General features: G+C 38.0%; 1 protein-coding gene across 3 annotated transcripts in view; it reads left to right on the top strand.

Annotated features, from left to right (window-relative positions):
- Positions 1-683: 683 nt before the first annotated feature.
- Positions 684-17,232, top strand: part of kdr (kinase insert domain receptor (a type III receptor tyrosine kinase)) — an 84,153-nt gene continuing 67,604 nt past the window's right edge. For all 3 annotated transcript variants that reach the window (XM_063043121.1, XM_063043123.1, XM_063043122.1), the window contains exons 1-5: positions 684-1,004; positions 5,305-5,386; positions 7,979-8,184; positions 12,348-12,469; positions 12,818-12,986. In XM_063043121.1, the coding sequence (XP_062899191.1) occupies positions 944-1,004; positions 5,305-5,386; positions 7,979-8,184; positions 12,348-12,469; positions 12,818-12,986 (640 nt within the window). In that variant the 5' untranslated portion in view covers positions 684-943. The remainder of the gene's footprint in view (positions 1,005-5,304; positions 5,387-7,978; positions 8,185-12,347; positions 12,470-12,817; positions 12,987-17,232) is intronic.

Below are 17,232 nucleotides of genomic sequence, written 5' to 3' on the forward strand. Positions count from 1 at the left end.
AGCCGCTTTGTGTTAGCAAGCTCCACTATTTACCAATGCGTTAAGGAGAGGGTAATCTATTTTTGCCATGTCACTTGAGGGATCAGTTTTGGAGAAGGCACCAGGGATAACTCCAATGTATTTTATAATGAATACTCCAGGTACTCCTGCATATGTAACTGTGGCACCAGAGGTGAAATCCTTTGATACCATTTCTTTTGTAGCAAACATTAAGTAATTTCTAGATATCGGCACTTTCAGATAAAAAGTAAAATATGCTGTTCGATATTTAATTTATTTTATGCTGCATTTGTACTATTGTTCGAGATAACCAAACTCGTAAAAAGATGGTAAAATTAAACTGATGCATTCTCATATATTTACATCTCTTAGAAAGTTTGACTTTCGAGTTTTATAATGACTGTTAATAATTGAAACTGCGTTTATATCTGGAACTATTGAGAGTACTGATGTTGTTTCTATAATTTTTTTCAATAAGCGGTTTCAATGATTTTTTTGTGGACATAGTCAGTATAGGTTTATCCCACTTTTTGTGGTTAAACTCGTAACAAAGTTCTTTCTAGTTTCAATTATTTTTGATGGAATTAGCAGCATCCTCGTGGCACGTGACGCATAGTTAAATTTTCGAGGCTTGGGACCTCCCCCCGCATATAACCAGCAAATTGCCATGTCCATTCAAAGCAAAGTTGATCCTCGTCCAGCCAAGCCTAATCTTCTCCGACAGGACGATATAGAAAAAAAAGATACAAGATTATAATTCCTGGATTGTTTTGAAGACTTCATTCAACCTTTAATGAATCAAATGTGACTTTAATGTTGCTCGACTGTACTGGGGACAACAGAATGTGGTAGTGAGGTTGTGAATCATTCGGCATTTATCGAGAAAACTGCTGGATTAGACCAGAGATCGCGTTGTTCTGGGTTCAGGGATACCCACTGTGACATGTCGGGGGATCCAGTTTTCGCGCTGCTGTGGCTATGGATTGGGATTTCTGATTCAGCCGGTGAGGGTTATCTCCAGGCAAATGTTCTTGTTATGCAATATTTAAGAGGGCTCAACTTTATAGCAATTAAGCGCGCGGATCCAACAGAATTGCAGAAACGTCACATACGTAGTTTAACACTGTAGACATTAATTCATAGCGAAAATTTAAGTTTATTTTAAACGAGTGAACATGGTTTGCAATTGATTTTTTTTTAAAAATTGCATTGTAATATATAAATCCATCCCGTGTTTACTTTCATTTGGTGCCGTACCTTGACTCTGCGCTTTGTAAAACCTGAAGCCGATTTTTGATGATATAAACTGATTGTGGAAATTGTTTCGCGCAGTTGAAGAGAATTCGACCTCTTCAAACACGCGCACTTGCTCGACTTCCTTAGCCGAGTAGTCCATCTTCTGGCTGCCCGAGGCAGGCTGAAAGCCGACCTGTTGTCGCCTCTGAAAGTGACTGGTAATAATCTGATCAGTTCGGTTGTAATGAAACATTGCCACGTTTTTTGAAATCATACGAAAACAAGCGTCGTAGTTAAAACGTGGGGTCTTAGAAAGAAATCGGAAACTGTAATATTTCGATTAAATTTACAGGGAATCTCTAACATTAGTATATTGGTTATGGAGAACTGACGTTTACAACCGAGAGTTTAAAATGCTCTTTAAAGTAAAGTACAAACGAACACTATGCAACTTTACTGTCTTCCTCCGCGTTCCGCTGTTCACTCTGTAGCGTAATAGGATCGTCTAACAGGAAAGCCTGAATAGGACCAAATAATGCTGGAAAAACTCAGCAGGTCAGACAACATATGCCTGATGCTGAGCACTTCCACACTTTTCTGCTTCAGATTTCCAGCATATGCATTTTTTTTCTTATGTTCCTCTAATGTGGTAAGTCGACCAAGAAAGCGACGGGGTGCTCGTTTCTTTTCTATTCATGCTGCGCGGACCTCTGGATTTTCTAGACCGAATTGATAGACGTTCTCCGCAGAAATTAATTGGGAGAACGTTCAGAGGGGTAATGAACCGTGTTGGCGGAGTGTGAATCTGGACTGAGCGGCTGGCATTCAGTGCTGCTGGGTATGTGCCCGAGGGGATGGTGCAGGTGGCAGCGCTGACGGGGAGACAGAGGATGGTGGTGATTCCAGATCACTGCAGTTCGGAACTGGAAGTGAAGTACAAATGCTCCTTTGTCCATCATCTGTTCACACCTGCCATATTTTCGGAAGCAGAACTGAGACACTCATCAGGACCTGAAAAGATGATAGAGCTTGCATTTAATTGTACTTTATTTGTTCTCATTTAATCGTTGTACTTTACGCTATGATATCTAAATATCCAGGAATGAAGGTTCAATGTTTCGAGCTAAAGCAATCAATGGAGAGGAGGTGGGGGTGGGAGTTATCAATGCTAATGGAGCCACATTCCTTCAAAATACAAATTACGCCATCCTGCATCACTACTCTGTGCCAATGGACTGACATTGTCCCATCTGTCTGCTAGAAGCACAACTGTTTTCTGAATGTCGCTCCTACATTTTGATTCCGTCAGATCATTCGGTTTCTCTCGTGTTTCGGATTCACACAACACAAAAACGGATAACCCCAATCCCACCCCCATCCTGCTTCTTCCCCGTTGCCGGAGGGGAATAGAGCAAAACAAAATAACTTATTAAAATCACTGGTCTGCTCTCGAAAGACTTAAAAGTAAAACCCGTCCTGCGCCAAAAGACGTTGGAACAGTCCGCGCAATCATTCACTTCAATGCACTGCTGTTATCCAGGCGAGCGGATAGTCATTTGGGGGCAATGAAGTTGCTGAAGTCTGCTGTCAACGCGGATTGTCTCGCTGAAGTAGCTCCTGACAGACAAGCAGGAGGCGTAAGACCTGTTGATCAGAGGAAACCTGTAGCACAATTAGTGCCAGTAACCCTAAAACAGTCAGACTGCAATAGAAAAATAAGTGAAAGATTTCACTCTGCTTTCTTCGTTACCAGCTTAATAATGTTGTGAAGGCTCATTAGCAGGCAATGCTGTGAAAATAAGTAAATTCTAAGCATGTTTACTCAGGCTGTCTTTAAGGGAGCATAAATTGCTTCTTCACTTACCCTCAGCATCCCGTTTAATAGATGTTCTTCCAAGGAGTCAGTTCCCTGCATCTTCCAGAGAATGTGTAGTGCCCATCTTCCTATCATCACACCCATTCTCAATGTGTGGTATTCAGAATCTTAGACTTAATTTAGGGTATCCCATTGTTTAGTGGGCTGTGATTTAGATAAAGGATCTGACCACCATATTACCACATAGAATTAATTCAAAGTGCTGGCAATATTAGTTGAATATAAGTCCCACTGACAGTCCTATCTGCAATTATGTCAATGAAGAACTCACAAATGTTTTGATATACATGTAACAAATAAAGCTAATAAAGCTAATCTTTAAATGGAATATAGTCAACCTATGAATGAAGTAACTAATCACTGTGAATACGGACATATTCAGCAGGCCTGATTCTTTATGAAATGAGAAGCATTTTCTGAAAATATTCTTCCTGTTAGCATTCCAATAGTTCATTCAGTAAGTATGTTGCTAAAATATGTTACAATCCTTTCAGCACTAGCAGTGCTCAAAATGAGTCACCATGGTTTTCTGTAATTAAATTGACAAATTGCTTTACCTTTTTATTATTTTTAACTCATGTATAGTCAGATTTTACTCATTGAGCCTAAAGTTAAAACTTTAAAATATTGCAGCAGACAAATAAAGGAATATATATATATATATATTCTAAAGTAAGTACAATGTTACAGTCATCAGAAGAAATTGTCCTTGGACCCACCCAAACAGAATTTCCTTCCTATCTCTGTAAAAGTGTTGCTGTACTTTTTCTAGAACTAGCTATGCCCATATGCATTACACATAAACTGATGTAGATAGTTATACACAATCTATGCCTAGGAATTTGGGCTGGTCTAATGAGATGAATCCGCATGCACGGTTGAACTCAGCTTTTGACTCTAAATTACATTGAGGGATAGCTACTTCCATGTCTTTCCAAAACATTGCGAGACAATATGAATAAAATATTTATATCATGTTCTGTTGTACTATGTTGTCAATATTTTGATGAAACCGTTGTTGAGAAACAGCTTAATATGCCTGTGTAAACAGCTAGAAGCAGATTGCAAACTAAGCTATAAGGAACCAAGTAAAGACAATCTCTTAAATTGTATTAGGTCCCAAGTCACTCTCTAATGGACTTAGCTATCCCAAAGATTGTTGACATTTTTAATGTTCTGTATTGTAATTTAAGAGAAATAGAGGAAAGAAATATGAAATTCTCCAAAGGATGAGATGGTTTGCTGATTGTTCTAATATTCTACTCCTTATGTAAATCATGAGGAAATCAGAATCTTTCCCAGAGTCTGTGAGGTCCTAACCAGTTATCTCATGCCGAGCAATCTGCCCTTCATCCTGTAACAACAGAGTGCTGAACAAACCACTGCCTTTTGATGAGGCAATATTCCTTTATTTTGTTTGGGGAATTATTTCAAAGTGGCAGCATAACAAGATAAAAACGAATTCTGCATGCCCATCGGTACTCGAACATTGACAAACCCATCTTCCTGTTATTCAAGTGTTTGAATGCAGTGTTTCTGCGGAGTGGATGAAGAACATACACACTTTGTTGTACGTTCTTCACAAAGCCGAGTACAGAGCTAGTGAATTTTGTGCATTTTTTTCCTGATACATGCATTTGAAATACTTGTGGAGCAGAAAAGATACTTGATATACTTAAATTCATTTTTACAGAAAAACCTGCCATGCCCTATGTCTGAATATTTCTTTTCTGGAGCTCAATGTTCTAAAAATAAATTATAGCAGTTGTTGAACGGTGTCTAAAATCAGAACCAGCCTGAATATGTTATTTCATAAGATTTCAGAAGAAACTGTCCTTGGACCCACCCAAATAGAATTTCCTTCCTATCTCTGTAAACCAGTTGCTATACTTTTTCTAGACCTAGCTACACCCATGTATGTTCCATATAAAGTGATGTAGATTGTTATACCCAAGCTATTCTTGAGAATTTTGTTTTAATTACACAAATAAAACAGTGAGGTGGCAAACATGGATTACAAATCAATGACAAATTTTTCAAAAACCCATTCTCATATCATTTCCTTGTGATTTTGAATCTTTCAGTGCTGACATTCAATATGACAAATCTATAATTATTAAATGACTAGACACAGATATAGTCAATCTATCAATGATTTTTCCTTAATATTTATCTCATGGTTTCATTTATAGGTTTCTTCTCTTTGCCACACCTTAGCATCCAGAATAAAGAGCATGTAATTAATGCTAATGACACTTTAATAATTAATTGCAGGTAAGAGATTACAAGAATTATTACCTTTAAATGCATTAAACATCAGTTAACCTTGATCTTGCTTTACAGGTTTGAAAATATATATGGTTTAATGAATTTTCCTTTGCATATCTGTTTATAGTAAATATATTTCTATTAGCTTTTGACAATATTATCCAGATGATGTGATTAATAAGATTGTATGGTATTCCATTTTTGTTGTTGAAGTTCATGCCATTAAACATAAATTTAAACTGGAATCTAATCCTGATATCCCAAATGAGGGAAAGACAGTCAGCATGAATGGGAGTATTGAGGAACAAAGGGAAGTTGATGTGTAAGTCCAAAGATATTTGAAGAGAGCAGCACAAGTAAATAGAATGATCCTAAATCCTTCCTTTATTAGCTGAGGCAGAGAAAATAAGAGCAGGGAGGTCCTGATACAAGATTATAAAATGTTGGTCTGGCCACAGCTGGATAATTGTGTACAGTTCTTGTTGTCACACCACTGTGATTAAACTGGAAAGGTTGCAGGCAAGATTTGCCAGGGTGTTGCCTGGGATGGAGATTTCAGTTATGAGTTCAAAGTTCAAAGGAGAGATTAGATGGACTCTGTTTGTGGTGGTGGAGGCACGCACTTCTACAAAATTTAAGAAGCATCTTAAAGAGCATTTGATTCAGCTGATATAGAGGATTCTGGGTTGTGCTGGTAAATGGTATCAGTAGAACTAGATATTTGATGGTCAACATAGATTTGATGGACCAAGTAGCCTGATTCTGCACCATTTGACTCTATGAATTTAAATTAACACATATAAAATCATGAACAAATGTATGTTATCTGAACATATTAAGCGTACACCTGCAAAAATGGTGACAACTTTTATACATCTGAGAAATTCCCAGGGTTATGTATCTACGCAGTATCTACATCCATAATTATCCATAAGTCTGTTAAAGTCCATATTTATCCATCATCTAAAGTTGTTCTGTATTAAAATTAATTAATCAGCTACAATATTTAAAACATAGAATTCAAAAAACACAGTTACAATTTATATGAACTAGTCATCTTTCACTTTAATGAAATAAAAAATATATAATTTCAAATGCATGGATTTCTGGTAACAGAGGTGACATTATATTTTATGCATACACATTATATCTGCTTAAATTGTTACCAGAACCTTTTGCAAACAATCTCAAAATTCACTCTTAATGCAGTGATAGAATTTTACTTCCATTTCGCCTTCATACTAGCTTCAAAAATTTTACCTCACATAAATGAATATACTAGTATCATCATTATGCCCTGAGTTGTATTGACATGGGTGATCAAGCTGTTACCTATGACCTTGTATAGATTAGTATATCCTGATGTATATTAACATTTATCAATCGAAGATAGATCACATGCAGTATGCATCCTGAAGTACCAGATGAACACATACTTCCTTGATATAGAAAGCTCCTACACAACTGGTTTTCATCTGCACCTCATTCTCAGCTCCCAGCCATGCTGTTTTGGAACCTGCCTGAAGAGGAGCAAGGTTGGTAGGTGCCTGAAGCAGATACTATAGAAGGGATCAAATTGCTTTTAGATAGACACATGAATCTGCAGGGAATGGAGGGATATGGATTATGTGCAGTGAGAAGGGATATATTCTTGACTATCAAAGCCCTGAGCTCTGCAGCTCTCTCCCATAATCCCTGTCTCTCTCCTTAAAATCTACTCTGTGCAATGGTGTAAAATTTTGAATACTTACTTCTGTGAAGGATTAAGGTAAACGAAGCATATAAATACAAAGTGTTGGCTGTTAGTTTTCTCACTGAAAGTAAATACCAACTTCAATGTTTCACAAATTCAAATTAGCCATATAAGGGGCATCCGTTAGTCTCGTGATACCATGGATTTATGCCTTGGAAGTTTTCCAGGGCGCAGGCCTGGGCAAGGTTGTATGGAAGACCGGCAGTTGCCCATGCTGCAAGTCTCCCCTCTCCATGCTGCAAGTCTACCCTCTCCATGCCACTGATGTTGTCCAAGGGAAAGGCACTAGGGCTGATACAGCTTGGCACCAGTGTTGTCACAGAGCAATGTGTGATTAAGTGCCTTGCTCAAGGACACAACACACTGCCTCAGCTGAGGCTTGAACCAGCAACCTTCAGATCACTAGACCGACGGCTTAACCACTTGGCCATGTGCCAACACATTAATTAGCCATATGCTAAATATTATATTTTAGCCCTCTTCATTGGAATGCATATTTTTAAAAGGAGTGTAAATGTGATTGCATAAATGATGCCTCTTTTGCATGAAATAATTACATTAAACACTTTGAGCTTAAAATATATTCTAATCATTTTTTATTTCTAATTTAAATGATCATTACCTTCTAGATGAGAAAAATATCTGTAAATGCTTAATAAGTCTGATTAAATAATGTTTAAATTTTGTTTTCATTGCTTTTAGAAAATATAATTATAAAAATTATGCTCTACATTTAAAAATATTTTATTGTTATTTATAGCTGTGGCTTTTTTTTAAAAATAGATTGTTTTAACTAGTTCTACATTTCTAATTGAGAACATGTTACTTTGGAATGTTTGCTATAGTGGGCATGGACCAGTGGAATGGTCATGGCCTAGAAACCACAGTAGCATGGAGCACAGGATATCACTGACTAACTGCAGCAAAGGGAATTGGTTTTGCAAAACTCTCATTCTGACAAAGACCAATGCAAATGATACTGGAATGTACCGGTGTTACCATACACAATCACCAATCCATGTTGCTGCAAGTATCTATGTCTTCGTTCAGGGTAAGAAAACCTTTTCAAAGTTGTTTGACATCTGGTCTTTAGGATGATTTCTAATGATATGTAGAACAGTGCCAAATATCTTGATTGCACTGCTGTTTGTCAATACTTCCCTTGTGGCTCATTCTTCTGTCTGTTCAATGCATTCTAAATATGTCAATGGAAGTATTTAAAAGAGTGAAAGAAATTAAGAAAAAAATTTCTCCATTGACATTTTTTATTTTAACATATTTGATTTTATCATATCCAAAAAAAAAATTAACTGGTTACATTTCATGGAATGAACAAGATTTCAGTTTAAGCCTATATTTCCTGCATATTGTGTTTTCAATTTCTTTTAGTCTTTGATCTAATAGCAATGCCTGTCTTGTGGTAGTAGATACTGTTTCTTATCAGAGACCATACAAATGATCACTTTTGCTTCAGCAGCAGTGGTAGTGTGTCACATTAAAGTCCACCACATGCTGGGGTTAACCTCCATAGGGTTCCTCTTTACTGACTTCCAAAGCAATGTGGTTAAATGCAGATTGCCTGCAGCACTTCCTTCTGTCTTACTGATCAGAAGGGATTATAATAAAACACCAAACCAATTTCCTGATTGGCATTCATGACTCATGCATTTAATGTGTTTTTTTCTCTGCAATTACACTTGGGGGAATTGCAAATCAACATCAAAACATAACATTCTCAATCAATGATTATGAGTCACCGAGAATTCTATTATTTAACAAATTTACATGCCCACAAGGAATTTATCAGAAAATAGCTGTGCGCGTCATTTACAGCTAGCTACATAGAGGTTCATATTCACTCCTGCTGCAACTGTCATTGCAATTTTTTTTGCAAGTTCACTTATTTTAAAAACATACAGGTAACAAACGTCGAAAACCTTTGTGCACTCTAATAGTCATTAAATGTAGAGAGTCGGAAAGAATGCTTTAACATTGATCTTCAGCTTGAATTGATATGATTTAGTTTATACCTTTGGTGGGTGACCAGTTGCTCTAATGCAGCTGATGAGTTGGCAAAGATACTGATAGGAGAATGGTCCACATTTTACCATTTCTGAATGGCCCACGCCTCATGAATCTTTAATGTCTTTAATTTTCCAAGAATAGCAACTAAATGGGGTTGTTGGTGTTCAGGTTGACACTAACCTATGCCAGATATTTTTCACGGATTTGCCTTGCCACTGAATCACTTCTGGCTAATAAGATCCGGTGACCTGCAGAATTTTGAGAATGTTTACTCCACTGTCAACATATGTGTGCAATGTATATTAAATCTTTATCAGACATCCCAGCACTCCCGGAAGTTCCGGGAGTCTCCCGCATATTAATAGTGGCTCCCTGATGCCCGCAAATTATATACAATATCACGGAAATCAACTTTTTTTTAGAGCGAGCGCACGAGCGAGGGAGACAGAGAGTGCGAAAGCGACCACGAGAGAGCGAGAGAGCACAAGCGAGAGAGACATAGTGCGAGAGCGACCACGAGAGAGAGAGCGCGCGTGAGCAAGGGAGAGAGAAAGCAAGCGAGATCGTGAGCAAGAGAGAGAGCGAGCGAGAGAGACCGCGAGCTAGAGAGAGAGCGCAAGAGCGACCACTAGAGAGAGAGAGAGCAAGCGAGAGAGAAAGCAAGCGAGAGAGAGAGAGTGCAAGAGCGACCACTAGAGAGAGAGAGAAAGCGCGAGCGAGAGAGAAAGGGAGAGAGAGAGCACGAGAGAGAGCGAGAGTGCACCATGGCAGAGTGTTCCAAAAAAAAAGAAAATATGAAACGTACGTCACCCCAGACTACACTGAAGTGTACCCCTGCCTAATAGGGGTCAAAATAATGACAATGTTGCTCGCTGCACTGTTTGCAACAGTGACTTTTCTATTGCCCATGGTGGGTTAAGACTGTAAAAGACATGTTGAGGTGAGTTTAACAGGTGTCATTCGTTCATTAGCCATAGTCATAGTTATAGTCATAGTCATACTTTATTGATCCTGGGGGAAATTGGTAACGTTATTTAAACTAGCTGGCTAGCTGCTAAGGAGCTACTCTATTGCAGACGTCCCACCTCTCCCGGAAGTCTCCCGCAAATTGATGGTGCTACCTCCCTGAAATGAGTTTTTGCAGGGTGGGATGTCTGCTTTCTCAATATTGGAACAAGACAAGAAAACATTCATCAAACAAAGGGAAAAACATACTGAGGTCAGAGTTCAAATAGCCTCATTATTACCCCAGGTTTATGTGGAAATTGTTCAGTAACAGAAAAATGAAACCAATCAAAAATTTGTCCATCGTCCCTCCCCACTGATCTCACTATTACACAGACTAGTGATTTACACTTGCCAGTTATCAACCAGTGCAATCTCTGGTTTACATTTAACAGAGTCTCATTATTGATCTCAATGATCAGCAGATGGTAATTACAAAGTACTTATCCTTGCAAGCAGAACATTGGGCCCTGCACCTCCTCCCTTACCACCATTTAGAGGCTCAAATAGTCCTTCCAGGTGACACTTCACCTGTGAGTTTGTTGGGGTCATCTACTGTATCTGATGCTCCCAGTGTGGCCTCCTGCATATCAGTGAGACCCGACGTAGATTGAGAGACCGCTTCGTCAAGCTCCTGTCCTCCATCTGCCAGAAAAAAGCAGGGGCTCCCAGTGGCCACCCATTTCAATTCTACTTCCCATTCTGACATGTCAGTCTCTGGCCTTCTCTCTTGTGCAATGAGGCCGCATTTAGTTTGAGAGAGAAACATCTTATATTCAGTCTGGGTAACCTGATGGCATGAACATCGATTTCTCAAACTTCCAGTAATACACCCCCCCCCCAACTTCACCATTCCCTATTCCCATTTCCCTCTCTCTCCTTAACTGCTCATCATCTCCCTTTGGTGCTCCTCCCCCTTCCCTTTCTTCCATGGCCTTCTGTCCTCTCCTATCAGATTACCTCTTCTCCAGCCCTTTATCTCTTTCTTCAATTCACTTCCCAGCTCTTTACTTCACCCTTCCCACCTCCCAATTTCATCTATCACCTTCTTCCTTGTATTTCTTCCTCCCCTCCCCATCTTCTTATTCTGACTTCTCATCTCTCTTTTTCCAGTCCCGATGAAGGGTCTCAGCCCAAAACGTTGACTATTTACATCTTTCCAAAGATGTTGCCCACCTGCTGTGTTCCTCCAGCATTTTGTGTGTATTACTTTGATTTCCAGCATCTGTAGATTTTCACTTGATTTTTTTTAACTAGGCCTTTAATTTCCACAGGGATCCTCCTACAGCCAATCAGAAACTCTGAAGGAATTTGTCAAGTCACTTTTGCTCCCTATCTTCCCATGATTTTCCTCATGACCTTGTAAAGTGTGCAACAGTGTGCCATTGTTGGCAAAAGTTTTCCTGTGTGTGAGCTTCCTCAGCTTGATTCTGTGCTCAGATGAGACCTGAAACGGGAATAGAAGCCGATATGCAAAAAAGGAAGGGGCATATTGGCTTCCAGATATGCTAATGTGGACCTCAGAAGATGATCTCTCGTTGGAAAAGGAAGGACTGGAATGTGAGAAATGTAACAAATCTTATGGATCTTCCTCAGATGGGACTGAAATATTACAGAGTGGGGTTTTGGCCTAGGCCTGAGTCAACGTAGTAGTAGTAGTAGTAGTAGTAGTAGTTTTGGAAGATTGAGCTAATCCCAACATTACCAATGTTAGAGCAAAACAAAATTTGCAGGGTGAAAGGATTGGGTAAGCACCTACATTGTGTTTGGAACAGGTACTTTCTGATATGAATTTTCATCAGTTCCAAGTGGTTGTGTAATTCCCAGCATAATTTCAAATTCACAGACCCTTTGCTTTTTTTAAATCTCTATTTTGCAGATTTATGATACTCTCCTTCAAAAAATAAGAACAAAATTCTTTCCACTTACCCAACCCACATCTGCTAGAACAGGCGAGAACTGAAGTTTCACCCTGAAGTGAAATCATGTACCCTCAATTTTAACTTCACATGAAATAATTTCTAAAGAGTAATCCAATGAAATCAAGATTGTATAAGGTCTGTTCAAGAATACTGTTGCAAGAAAGTTATCCAACTCACCAGCTGCCGTTGATATCCTGATATATTTTAAAAGAATGTGAAAATATAACTAATCACTTTACATTAATATCTTATTTCACTTTAGATGATCAAATGCCTTTTGTGAATCCCTCCGACAAGCCAGAAGCACTGTTCATAACTGAAAGTAAGAAGCTTGTCATTCCATGCAGGGTTTCCATTCCAAATCTTAATGTCACCTTACATACGGTAAATATAATTGCTTTTTCTAGTTACTAGAACATCTACAGTGTCTAATTAATATACAGCTTACTTCAATATAGTTATATTTTAAAAATCATAAATGCCAAATATGTAAATAGACTGTTTATCTTTAATATTTGCTCAAAAACTTTGTGCATGTCTGAAAACATATTATAATTTTTTACAGTTTTGATATCATGGTAAATCTAATTGAGCATATTGTAGAAAATACATCATAAAACATAATTTATAATATACTTGTTAACTATTGCATGTAGCTTTATTACAAGTTATAACTTTTATTTTAGCATTACTTTTTTATTTGAAAATTAATTCTCTTTAATATGTGAACAGAAATATCCAGAGAATTACATAGTCCCTGATGGAACAACAACATTGTGGGATAATAAGAATGGTTTCATTGTCTTGAGTCAGAGAATCAGAGATGCAGGACTGGTCCAGTGTGAGACAACAGTGAATGGAAAAGCCTATCATTCTAACATTTATGTGCTGGTGGTTGTTGGTAAGAACATTTTTTACATTTACAGTGAAGTGGCTAAATCTGAAATATATAAAATATTATTTGGTTTAAAGGATGGTGAAAGTATTGATTAGATAGTGTTTATACTGTGTCCATATGAAGTTGCAGTTCAGAGGCTTGTGTCATATTAATTCTGGCTTTTACTTTACATGATGGTATCGGTCTGAAATGAGTGCTTCTTACATTCAGTTTGTTAAAATGCTGGTGGGATATTTTGTTCTCAAATAATGGTAACAGCTTGTTTAGAGGAATGTCGAAAAATGTCAGGAATGTCATGAGGAATTCATCATGGAGAAGTGGTCCTATCTGCAGATTATGCACATTTGTTACATCTGTCATGTGGTTTATAGGCATCTCAATTTAAACTCATGGGGCTAAAGGCAAACAGATCACTGGGTTGTAACAGAATGGTTCCAAAGAAAGTGGAGTTGAAGGTTTGACAAACAGCCACCGTGACTCCCTTGTTGGAAGGAGAAGGAAGATGCATGGAGGAAATCTATAGCTCATTTAGTTTAACATCTATTTTTGGAAAGATGTTGAAGTCAATAATTAATGAGGAAATAACTAGTCATTAAAGAAAGATGAATATAATCAAAACAGGTGAACATGGTTTTATGAGAAGTAAATTGAGTTATTGATGTGACAATGAAAATTGACAAAGGGGATCCTCTAAATGTAATATATTTAGATTTCCTAAAGGCAAGGTGCCTTATGAGAGACTGGTGAATAAATTAAGGGCTCAGAGTATTGGAGAAAGTGTGTTAGCATGGGTTGAAAGTTACCTGTCCCTTGCAAACCAAAGAGTTGAAATAAATGAGTTATTTTCAAACTGGAGGGATATAACAAGTGGAGTACCCCAGGAAAGGATCTTAGCTCTCAATTGCCTTTATGACCTGGAGAAAGGGATGAACTGTAAGGTTTGTAAATTTGTCAACAATATGGAAATAGGTGGAAGTGTATGTTATTATGATGATATTGTGACTTTGCAGTGGCGTATACTGGAGGTAGATTCAGTAGTTGAGTGATATCCTAACAGGAGATTAATATAAGGAAGTGTGAGGTTGTACACTTTGCAAGAATCAAAAGGTGGATTAACATTTATTTAGAGAGAGACTTAAAATGAGTAAAGTTCAGAAGAATGCAGGTGTTCTGGTGCATGAATCACAAAAAATGTTAAGAAGCATATCCAACAGGCAGTTCCTATGGCAAAAACCACATTGGCCTTCACATGAAAGAGTAAGGGGATGTTATTTGAGTTATACAGGGTGTTGGTAAAACCACATCTGGAATACTATGCATAACTATAATCTTACCTATGGCAGCCCAGAGGAGATCCACCAGACTAATTCTGGGGATGAGAGGTTGTTCTATCGAAAGAAGCTAGACAGATTTGTTCTGTATTGAATGGAGTTTAGAAGAATGAGGTCTGATCTTAGTTAAATATGTAAGATCCTATGGGCACTTGACAGGGTAGACGGTGAAATGTTTTCACAAGTGGAGGAGCCATGAGCAAGGCAGCATAGCTACAGAATAAGGAGCTGGTCATTTGAAACCAAGATGTGTAGAAATTCGTTTCCTCAGTAGGTACTAACTTTGTGGAATTCTCTACTACTGGGGATGCTGGAGAATAGATCTTCAAGTATATTTAAAATGCAGATAGATAAGTAATTCAAAGAAAAGGGATTATGGGATATCAGAAACTGACAGAGAGGAGATGAACCATGATTATGTTGAATGGTGAGACAGGCTTGAGAGGTGGGGTGGCCTACTCCTGCTTCTATTTTCTTATGTAAGTTAGTATTGAAATTACTTAAAACTGAAAACTCACAGGCATGAGGGCATAGAAGAAAACTTGGTCAGCTAGATTCTTATTTCTTTAACATTCTCTTTAATGTGTATCTAAATATCATTTTGGTGTGCACTCACATCCTGCTCTGATAATTCCTACTGCCTATACTCGATGGGTAAAATCAAAAATAAGTGATAATTCAAGAAGGTAGAGGCATGTCATGAGGATATAATTTATAAAGGCAACAGAAGGCCCAATCCTAAACTGTTTCTGTAAGATTACAGCCTCAAGCTCATGGTCCTGTGCAATACCCACCTTTTCTGGCATACAATTCATCCCTCTTACTGAATGAAACATCAGCTTTTAGATTTAGACATATCTGAAGATCGCAGCAGACAGGAATAAATTTAAGGAGTGATTTGATTTTGTACTATAAATGCTGTGTTTTGAGCATGAGAGCCAAACAAAATTTTTCCATTCTAGAAGCTAAAATGTCAGCATGATTACAGGGAGAATACAGTTCTCTGAAATGGGGGCAGGCATAGTTCCCTTTAGAAAATAGTATGGATGCCTTTCAGTCCGTAAAATGAATTGCCTCTCTTGTGGCTCATTTGTATCTCTGTTTAAAAGAACTACAGTGCAATGTGTGTCTCAAGATAATAGCTAATCAGAACTGCACAGTTTATACTGCTTCTCACAGTAGGGCTACTCTTCTGACTGATAAAATTGAGTGTAGCTTGTCACTTCATGCTCCTTGCCTGCTGAGAGAGAGGGGTGAGTTAGTGATGTTTGTTTTATTGTATCCCTGATTTTCCCAACAGGAAAACTAGCTTTCCTCAAATGAATAATTAATAGTTTTTCTTTATATAATTAATTCATTATAAAATTTAATCCATATTAATTTCACTCAACATAGGCATCCGTTAGTCTCGTGAGACCATGGATTTGCGCCTTGGAAGGTTTCCAGGGCGCAGGCCTGGGCAAGGTTTTATGGAAGACCGACAGTTGCCCATGCTGTAAGTCTCCCCTCTTCATACCACCGATGTTGTCCAAGGGAAGGGCGCTAGGGCCGATACAGCTTGGCACCGGTGTTGTCGCAGAGCAATGTGTGGTTAAGTGCCTTGCTCAAGGACACAACACGTTATCTCAGCTGAAGCTCGAACTAGCTACCTTCAGATCACTAGACCGATGCCTTAACCACTTGGCCACGTGCCAACACTCACTCAATATGAGGCTGATATTTTAATTAGTTGAATCTATACTCAAGGTGTCTGTAATTTTTCTAAGGTGTTTAATTTGGCTACAGTCGGGTAGCTGCCTGTTTGCCAAAACTGGAATGTCCACATCACCCTGCAATTTCTTGATAGGAAGTACATGAACTTGGCTCATCCTTTGTTTTCTCTTCATTTTCTCTTTGTGCTGCTTCTAAAGATGATAAGATGATAACATGTCAGGAAAGGGACTTCACCATCTGAGGAGTTGCAATGAGTTCTTCCTCCCTGAACTCCTTCAGTATGTAATGATCTGCCAATGAACTTTTCTATCCTACATCACAAGCCACATTGATGGTCTTAGGAAGAGCACTGGAGCAACATCATTGAAAACTCGGGGCTTTAGCTGTAATTTAAATCAATAGAAATAAATAGTGGCCATCTCTTAAAATATGTATCCAAATGTTTTAGACTCATGAGAACTACATGTTTACATTCAACAATGTAAGATCAGTAATTGAAGGAAAGGGGGGATAAAAGAATGTTGGAATTGATTGGACATGTATTCATTTGGGAGAGTATTTCTTAATGTAGAGCGGTTGGACCAAACAACCAGACTTTAATTTCTGCATGATTTTGAATCAGTACTTTAATGGAATCCTTGATTACTACATATTTGCTTCATGTGTTTAATGTTCATGAATAACAATTAGTAGTAAAAATATCTACACAGTTATTGACATCAATTGCTGTTTAAATTCTAAATTAAGTTGCCATACCAAGAAATTTAAGACATCCTCAGGGAGGTATATTTGTAAATGCATGCAATAGTGTGGGGGTGGGTACAGTTCAATGAAATAATTGACTTAATTTACTTTTAGAAAGACTATATTTCCTTACTAGGTTATTCTAGACTGATCACAAAAAGCAACTAACAAGTTATTTTAATTTAATAGACACATTGTTTAAAATATTCTATAAAATGCTAACTCAGAAAGACATTAACCTAGGATTTGTGGTCAGTGGTTAAGTGACGCTCATCTCCAATTTCTTTGTGGAAAGCTTCACCCCAGTCCTTCATCGTAACCCTCTGCACCTCTATCACATCCTATTCAAGATTTCTATAACCAAAACCCTTCCATATTTTCTTTGCCCACTTGCCCATCCCACCATTTTCCTGGGTAGCATATTTTTATAACAGCCTTTACTGGCAGCAGCTGGCCCAGGG

This window comes from Mobula hypostoma, chromosome 3 (genome assembly GCF_963921235.1).
Source record: "Mobula hypostoma chromosome 3, sMobHyp1.1, whole genome shotgun sequence".
NCBI lineage: Eukaryota > Metazoa > Chordata > Chondrichthyes > Myliobatiformes > Myliobatidae > Mobula > Mobula hypostoma.